This window comes from Phaeoacremonium minimum (genome assembly GCF_000392275.1).
Source record: "Phaeoacremonium minimum UCRPA7 unplaced genomic scaffold PA7_03_scaffold_382, whole genome shotgun sequence".
Lineage (NCBI taxonomy): Eukaryota > Fungi > Ascomycota > Sordariomycetes > Togniniales > Togniniaceae > Phaeoacremonium > Phaeoacremonium minimum.
In genome coordinates, this window is record NW_006921285.1 from 3,688 (window position 1) to 12,816 (window position 9,129).

The window sequence follows — 9,129 nt, forward strand, 5'->3', positions numbered from 1 at the left end:
GATGGAGGGAGGGAGGAGGGAGGAGGGATTGGTAGCAGTTCATTAGACGGGATGTGGCCCTCGGATGCGCGGTCAGCAAGCAGAAATAATAGTAAGTGTACCTACCAAAAAAAAATTCCCCAAAAACAAAGAAAAGCATGGACCGTAACCGTTGTCACTAGCTAACTCGTCATGCAGCAAAGTTCGCGGCGATCGAGATAAGAGTTCCCTCCATTTCATCAACGGCACTTTTCCCACAGATAAACCACCCAAAAGAGCCTAACAAACTCCCCGTACCTGGTTTGTTAGCGCAGACTGAAGCAGCGTGGCTAATTAAGGCTGGTGGGCCCTCTACTATTATGATACCTGTCGTTTCGCAGGTCTACTCTAGGTAGGGTATACATTACCTACTAATACAGAGTGGTTCACTAATTCACCAGAGTCAAGTCTGCCAACTCGTCAAGGTGGAAGGCCTTTTTCCAGGTAAGTTCCATTAGCTCGGTCAGGTCCTCTCCAGGTACTGTAAATAAATGTCAAGCAACCGATGGCGGCAGCCCATCCATCCGGGGGGCCTCTGACGATATGCGAGATGAGTGCTCCACGATGGAATGTATCAGCCACACTCACCACTAAATACCTCCAATACCTGTCAACCACCATGTCGACATACCTACATACATACATACTGGATGGGCATTGGTCTCTAAAAGTCCGGCATGTATAAACAGCGCGCACCGCGTCATGCTTATACAGCAAGTATGCTCTCATTCATTACTGGGCAAGGCCTTTGGAGTGTTGGGACTCGAAGAAACGCCTCTTCAGAGGTCTATTTGATACCTATACCTACAGCAGAAGATGACGGCGACCAGCTGCCAACAAACAGGCTTTTCGCTAGCCAACACTTGTATGGATAATTGTCACCCAGCGTTGTAAACATCGGCTGTACTCGAGAGTGGGGTGGTGGCGGTGGGGTGCTTCAATTTGAGCTATCATGCACACACACACATACCTGCCTTGGTAGTATTCACTAACAGTGCCTGCTCATACGCGCGCACGTCTGATAGAGAACCGCGATGCTCACATGTCCAACGTCTCATTTGTTTTTAGGACTCAAAGGCCATGGCCGAGATACATTCAGCTGTTAGGCAGGCCTGCCGATTTGGAGCTGGCTCTCCGTCGGTGTCAGCCCTCAGGCATGTCTTTCGATGCGTGATGACCGATGGCATCAGTCGAAACCACCACTCAGATCCGCCCTGGTCGACCCCATATCAAGAAACTACAGAACACCACTGCATTAGGCCCTGCAAGCCCTCCTGCGCGCTGAGTTGGACATGGCCAGGATGTAGGCACGAAGCGGTCGAGGCGGTATGTACAGTACGACACTTTCGAGATGGTGTGCGGCCGCTTTCAAGGTTGTTTTGGGGGTTGTCAGCCTACTACTATGTAAGAGTCGGAATTCCTTGATTTCTTGATTCTTGATCTAGTTAGGCATTTCTTCCGAACGGCCACCCATCCCCAAAACAAGGTCAGAAGGCAGGACCTTCGAAATGAAGTTTCGAATAAGAAGCCTCGAGGGCTCTCAATTGCTAGCCCCATTTCCATCCGGGGCTGAGATGGTTTGCTATCATAGTAGATCTACTATAAGCGTTGTCGAATCGGCTTATTTTAGGTCACCTCGATAGGTACCCATCGTGGAACATTTCAAGGGTCGCCCTACACTCGTCTCGGCATCAACGGTCGAGTTCGATCCATGTACCCCTCTGGTATCATTGTAGTATGATCCACGAGCACTCGCTGCTAGAGATTTTGCTCCTTCATGTAAACATGAAGGGATGCATCAGGCAACGTAGAGTGCCGGTGTTCTACGAACTGTAAGCTTACTACTAGCGACGGCGTGTCGGAGCAAGTACTCTTAAAGAAACATACAATATGGGTGTATGAGTCTTAGGCCAGTGTCATTTCACTTCACTCACTAACATCACACCAACATCTTGTCAAAATGCTGATTATTTTACCATGCTTATCTGGACTCCCTCTCTACATATCAATCATAAAGAATTCGCGCAGTCGGATATCATGATTCACGTCCTCAAGGGGTCCATGTGGATAGCATCGCAGTGGCGGTGCCTCTGGAAGAGGAAAGGATTGAGAATCAAGGATTCTTCATTGTAATCTCGCCTCTTTCGAAGAGGGCACTGGAGGGGTGTGAGGGTAATGGTAGAGGTTCCTCAAGGTTTGATGATGGGATGCAGACCAGCGTTTAAGATGGCCAATGAAAGCCGCTAAAGCGACTGGGAAATCTGCAACGCCGGAGATTACCTACTTCTCGCCCACCCACCATCACAGCCCCTACTACCACTGCAACGGAACATGTCCCAGCTGGAGTGATGGACCTTCAAAGGAGTGCCGGTACATCAAATACCCACTTCTGTACATAGCAATTGAGCATCTCAGTTCTTACTATTTACATAATCCCGTGACTTGGGCACCGTTCATCACGACTTTAGAAGTGGACAGAGCTGAAGGAAATGGCCAAGGCAGGTAGATTTCATGGGTCATCAATCATCGTGACGATATATTTTCACCAAGGTCTAAAGTGGTATAATACAACGATTATCAGCTGCAGCTCTACTCTACGCCCTTCTCGCCTCAGTGCCTCTCGCGCCGTCTGGGCGCGGCTCTAATGATATCGTCTACTCTCAAAAGAAGCTGCCATCTCAATTAGTCACCGCATTGCCGAAACAGGGTGGACAGGACATGGAACTTACCTCAGCGGCTTCACTTGCCGATGACACCACCGCCTTCTTCAACTTGTAGCTCTCAATCACGCCCAGATCCCGCATGTCCGCAACACCTCCACCCGGCGTCATCAGGTCCAGCCCGTAGGTTGTCATGCCGTCGTAGATGGCCTTGCGCAGCCGAGCGACAAGTTCGCCCGAGTCTAGACCTGCATTGTCCGCGAGAATCGTAGGAAGTTGTCGAAGCGCCACAGCAAAGGATGCAACGGCAGTCTGCTTCTTGCCCTCCACACGTGTGGCAGCTCCCTCAACCGCCTTCGCCATAAGCATTTCCGCACATCCTCCACCAAGTGTCGTGCGAGGCTCCTTGACAGTCTGTGACAAGACAGCAAGAGCATCATGCAGACTGCGCTCCGACTCATCCAGCAACTGCTCTGTGGCTCCACGGAGCACAATTGTGCAAGCTTGGCCGGCGGCCACGCCAGAAAACTTGATGAGAGTGTCTTCGCCGATAATAACCTCCTCGATGAGGTCACATTGTCCCAGCTTCACCTGCTCCGGGTGGTCAAAAGTCGACGCTATTTCTCCTCCCGTAACCAGAGCCAGACGCTCTATGCCGTCAAAGTCGGCATGCTCGATCGACATGATGCCAGCGTCGGTGAAGAGCTGCTCCGGCCAATTGTAGATGAGCTGCCGATTTATAAAGCAGTTGATACCGTGCGCCTTGATCTTCTCGACTTTCGCCTTCATCTTCTCCTTTTCTGCCTTCTCTAGGTCTGCCAGCTTGCTTGTGGAGCTGACCTTGACTCGGGCGCCAAATATCTTGACCTTATCTGTGTCCATAGATGTGTTCGCCACGAGAATCTTGGCCTTTTCTAGACGCTTCGGCTGGTTGACGCCAATCTTCTTGTCCAGGATGAAACCTTCATCTAGGTATGAGTCGCTCAACTTGCCGCCCGCCTTCTTGATGATCTGTATGTGGCTGAGATCAGAAGAGCCCTTCAGCCGTAAGACGGCCTCACAAGCAAGCTTTGCAAAATGGTCACGATCCTGGGCAAGAACTTTGGAGCTAAGGGTTGTCCTTGCGATCGCTATGAGGTCCTTCTTAAACGCATCGGGGCTCTTGCTGTGGTCTACGGCTGACTGCTCGAGGGCGCGCAGCGCGGCACTGCTTGCTATCCGGTAGCCTTCGATGATGGTCTGGGGGTGGATCTTCTTGTCAACCAGTTTCTCGGCCTCGCGGAGAAGCTCCGCTGCCAGGACTGCCACCGAGGTGGTTCCATCCCCGACCTCGTCGTCCTGCACCTTGGAGATATTGACTAGTACTTTCGCGGCGGCGTTGTCGAGAGCGATGGACTTGAGGATAGTAGCACCGTCATTTGTGACCATGATTTCACCCGTGGACCTGCGCAGCAGAGCAAGTGTCAGCCTTCAGACCATATTCCATATAAAGCAATGCAATGGTGGGGCACGGTAATATCATACGCAGACTGCAGGATCTTGTCCATGCCTTTCGGTCCCAAAGTGCTCTTGACCAGATCACCAACGGCGATGGCGCCGACGAAGGCTGTCAACCGAGCATTCTCGCCCTTCTCTTCGGTGGTGCCTTCCTCGAAGATCTGGGTTGGGCTGAAGGACGACTATTTTGTCGCTATTGTCAGCGGCGGTAGAGAGGTGAAACATCGACAGAACTGCATACCATGATTTTGTGTGTGAACGAGGTGGGACAGCCTCGAGAAGCTCTCTGTCAAATGTCACAAAGCTTGGAAAATGGTCCAGGAAGAGTTGACGACTATTTGCAGAGCTCCCGGAAAACACCAACTACACAGATAGCTTCACAGCTCGCGGGTTGCCTGTAGTGGACCTTTACTTTTTTTCGCCTGCAATGCAGCCTGGAAAAACGGTTTGCCCGTGCATCCGCCAGCAAGCTTCGCCTCCTAGATCCTGTACCTGAGGCGGTCAGTGGGGAGTGGGGTGGGGTTCTTTGGAGGGGCAGAACTGATCGGTTAGGTAAGCGTATGTGCCTTCAGGCCAGGTGGACCAAGGCTGCAGCCGTAGCACACCAAACACAGTAGACCAGGGACGCTAAGCTACCGGAGAGGAAAATTCAGCGTCCCGTCCACACACATCAGAAAAGTAAAATCAGCAGCAAGAGTGGCACTAGGCTAGCAGTCGATCGCAAAAAAAGGGACGCCGAGCCGACTTCGAGCCATCACACGCAACAAGGCATCTCTCACGGCCTCAACTGCAGCTGCAACCTAGAACTCGCATACACTCTACAATATCGTCACATTATCTCTCACTCGAGCTTGAAGTTTTCGCACAGGACGGTACGCCGCCAGGCTTGTTCTGTTCAGCGCAGCAACCCAGTCTCGGTCAACCAAATCGCGGGGCAGCAACCACTTCCACGCGCACCCCACACAAACGACGAAAACTTCGAAGTCGGCCACCGCAGCTCGTCCCCCATCTCTCTGCACACACCTGCCCAGCATGGCGCCCTCTTTCGATCACCTTCGTGAGGCCGATCTCGACGATGACGAGTTTGATGAGGATGAGATTGATCTTTCAGATCTGAGGGAGAAGTACGAGGTCCAGCTGGACCAAGGTTACGACACGTTCGTCGTCGTCGATGGCCTTCCCGAGGTTACCGAAGACCAAAAGCCGAAGCTCGTCAAGTTCCTCCTGAAGAAGTTGAACCAGGTCGGCAAGACGAGAGAGGACTCCATCTTCATGCCAATGGGCGAGAATGGCAAGTCGCTAAGGTACGGATGTGCATTCAACAGGCCCGGTGGGCTACTGCGCAGAGTTATTGTCTGACCATTACGATTCTAGATTTGCCTTCGTCGAGTACTCATCACCCGGTGAGGCCGCCGCTGCTGTTCGGCAACTCGACATGGTTCCCCTCGATAAGAAACACACACTCCGCGTCAACAAACTGACCGACGTTGAGAGATACGGACGGGAAGGGCGGATAGACGATCACTACACACCGCCACAAGTCGAGGAATTCGCCGAGAAGGAGCATCTGAGGTCGTTCATGGCGGACCCATCAGGTCGGGGTCGGGATCAGTTCGTCATGTACAGAGGCGAGTCTGTTGGCATTTTCTGGAACAGTGAGAAGGATCAGCCGGAGCCTGTCGTGGACCGGCAGCACTGGACAGAGAGCTTTGTCCAGTGGTCGCCGTTGGGAACATACCTCACATCTGTCCATGCTCAAGGTGTTCAGCTCTGGGGAGGTGCTTCATGGCTGAGGATCAGACGATTTGCCCATCCCTTTGTCAACTTGGTGGCCTTCTCGCCGCTTGAGAACTACCTAGTGACCTGGTCAGCACGCCCCATCTCCATACCCGATGAGGGCCACCCGCAGCTGTCTCTTGACGATGATGGCAAGAACTACGTCATCTGGGATATTGCTACTGCGAAACCTCTGCGATCCTTCGCGAATCTTGACCTTCCCGGTGCGCCCAACGAAGACCCGGCTGTAGCCAAGCAGCGCAAGTTTCCCTGGCCGGCGTTCAAGTGGTCTGCGGATGACAAGTATGTCGCTCGTTTGACACAGGGTTCCTCGATATCCGTCTACGAACTCCCTCGCATGGGTCTCCTGGACAAGACGAGCATCAAGATCGAGGGAGTGATGGACTTCGAGTGGGCACCGTCATCTCCACAACGCGAAGGTGTCAAGAACTACGAACAGCTCTTCTGCTACTGGACGCCGGAGATCGGGAGCAACCCAGCCAAGGTCGGCTTGATGAGCATTCCCTCCAAAGAGGTTGTCCGAACCCTGAACCTCTTCAGCGTGTCAGATGCGAAGCTTCACTGGCAATCCGAGGCCGCATACTTGTGTGTCAAGGTCGACAGGCATTCCAAGTCCAAGAAGTCGCAGGCCACTACGCTCGAGATCTTCCGTGTCAAGGAGAAGGGCGTCCCAGTGGAGGTGGTCGATACCATCAAGGACACAGTGATCAATTTCGCCTGGGAGCCTAAGGGAGATCGCTTCGTCATCATTACTACCACCGAGCCGGTCGGTGCCACTGCTGTGCCGCCGAAGACCTCAGTCTCATTTTTCTGCCCCGAGAAGGCAAAGGGCAACCTTGTCGGCAACTTCAAGCACCTGCGTACTCTGGACAAGAAGAACAGCAACGCCATCTACTGGTCACCTAGAGGCCGGTTCGTCGTGATTGCCACAGTGCACAACACTCAAAGCTCAGATCTCGATTTCTTCGATCTCGACTTCGAGGGCGAGAAGCCTGAGTCCGACAAGGACCTAACTGCCAATTTGCAGCTGATGAACACCGCCGAGCACTACGGCGTCACCGATATCGAATGGGATCCCTCAGGTCGATTTGTTGCAACATGGGCATCTTCATGGAAGCATTCTGTATGTGACGAATCCGACCCTTCTTTTCCTATCCAGCCCGAGATACTGACTATTACAGATGGAAAACGGCTATCACCTGTATGACTTCAAGGGCGAGCAGCTGCGCGAGGAGCCCATCGAGAAGTTCAAGCAGTGGCAATGGCGCCCGCGCCCTCCCACTCTACTGACAAAGGAAGAGCAGAAGTCGATCCGCAAGAACTTGAGAGAGTATTCACGTGTCTTCGAGGAGGAAGATGCTCAACGTATCACGGGCGCCAATCAAGAAGTCATTGAGAGACGGCGCAGAATGCTTGACGAGTGGTACGCTTGGCGCGAGAGCGTCGACGCCGAGATCACGGAAGAGCGGCTCGATCTTGGTCTTCCTGCCGACCCCGCGGAAGATCTCAAAGCCAAGGTCGGTGCGGCGGCTGATGACGAGGAGGGACAAGTCATTGAGGAGATCGTTGAGGAGGTTCTCGAGGAAACAGAGGAGATTGTCAACTAGATCACTTGAGGGCGTGTTATAAAAGTGCAAGACTAGATGAGCAAGACGGCGTTTTTGTGTTGGCGGGCCTCAACTGTAGGTGATGCCTCAAACCCATATGAGAAATTCAGAGATAGCAACTCGCATAGGCATGATCAGCAAATCTTGAGCAGACCTGACTTGCATTCCGCATCATGCATCTTGTGACGGGACCCCTGGCCCCTATCAATTGGGTGTTTGAACTCATCATGTCATGTACTTCGATTAATGAAATCGTGCACCAACTAGAATGTTGCGTGCCCTCCCAAATGTGAATATGCTAGAACGGAGCAAAGCCGTTCTCTATGTACCATTTATCGTGTGAAAGGGGTTTGGCTTACCCACCGGGTTATTAAGACACATTTGGTGGAATGATTTGATTGAATCAAGGAGCTCACGAGGCTTGGACTCATCACCGCCAGTGGCGGTAAACTCTCGAATGTTCATAAAATTCATCTTAAAGCTTCGATTTCTGAATTCTAAAGTGAATATACCAAGGAATCAAATACTTCGGATATCCTATGTCGAGCCCTGTGACTTAGCTGAGCTACTACATCCTGAAAGACTAGAAAATCTGATGGGAGCTCGATTGCTCTGGATGTTTTGTTTGATATAATATGAGTAATGAAATTAAAATAAGTTGCCGTGTTTAGTACAAGACTTCTCCATATCTGGCAACTTGCTTCTTCACTTTGAGCACTCTATCTCGCGTTGAAATCAGGGTTAGGGATTTAGCCTCGCACTTGACCTGCGCATTGCAATGGATTTCATATCATGATCGTGTGAGCTACATAATGTAGTTACTCAGGTTCAGAGCATATGCAGTTGTAGAGGTAGACGAAGCTAAACAATATTGCAGATGGCTGCTACTCTTGTGTTTCCAAGTCTTCGGAGATGGGCGAACAATGAGTTCAACTTTGCACTGACATTCATGATGCTACGCCAACAGGCGAGAGCGATGTTAGGCTATCACATAAGAATATAACGATCTTACTGGTAATCGTCATTGAGCTGAATGCAGAGTATTATGACAGGTGATTTCGAAGAGGCTTATCAAAACTTTGAATTAAGTAGCTAACAAGCCGGTAGTTTCATATTACCAGCATCGACCTTCAACTATCATTAATTCCTGTGAAGGACTTGATAGGCTACTGATTCTGGTCTATGGTGTCACAGTGTGTGGCGAGCAATGACAACCTCAAGCTCTGATAAGTAGGGCAAATCAAGTGTGAGTCTGTGTGACCGATGTTTTGCCGAAATACTATTGTGGCAGGGGCACTCTCCTTGTATGAAGTTGACCGTCAACCTGTGCGATCCGCAAGAACAGCTGCTATAAAGCATCTTAAACCAATGACGACAAGTTAAGCAGCTCTAAATGCTTCAGGTAGGCTGATTCTTGGGCCTAAAGGGTATGTGATGTGACGACTTCAGCAAGAGTAGAGCCATCAGCTTCGTAAAGGAGTGAACGAGTATACAAAAAGTTCTTTGGCCTTGTCTCTGGGAGAAATTTACATGTATTATCCGGTACACTC

General features: G+C 51.2%; 2 protein-coding genes across 2 annotated transcripts; one reads left to right on the forward strand and one right to left on the reverse strand.

Annotated features, from left to right (window-relative positions):
* Positions 1-2,628: 2,628 nt before the first annotated feature.
* On the reverse strand, positions 2,629-4,419 carry UCRPA7_5045 (putative t-complex protein 1 subunit beta protein; the record flags this gene model as incomplete). Its single annotated transcript, XM_007917594.1, has 4 exons — positions 2,629-2,688; positions 2,748-4,122; positions 4,203-4,357; positions 4,417-4,419. The coding sequence occupies 4 exons, from the start codon at positions 4,417-4,419 to the stop codon at positions 2,629-2,631; spliced, it is 1,593 nt and encodes a 530-aa protein (XP_007915785.1).
* Positions 4,420-5,207: 788 nt separating this feature from the next.
* On the forward strand, positions 5,208-7,579 carry UCRPA7_5046 (putative eukaryotic translation initiation factor 3 protein; the record flags this gene model as incomplete). Its single annotated transcript, XM_007917598.1, has 3 exons — positions 5,208-5,479; positions 5,550-7,095; positions 7,154-7,579. The coding sequence occupies 3 exons, from the start codon at positions 5,208-5,210 to the stop codon at positions 7,577-7,579; spliced, it is 2,244 nt and encodes a 747-aa protein (XP_007915789.1).
* Between the last annotated feature and the right edge of the window lie 1,550 nt (positions 7,580-9,129).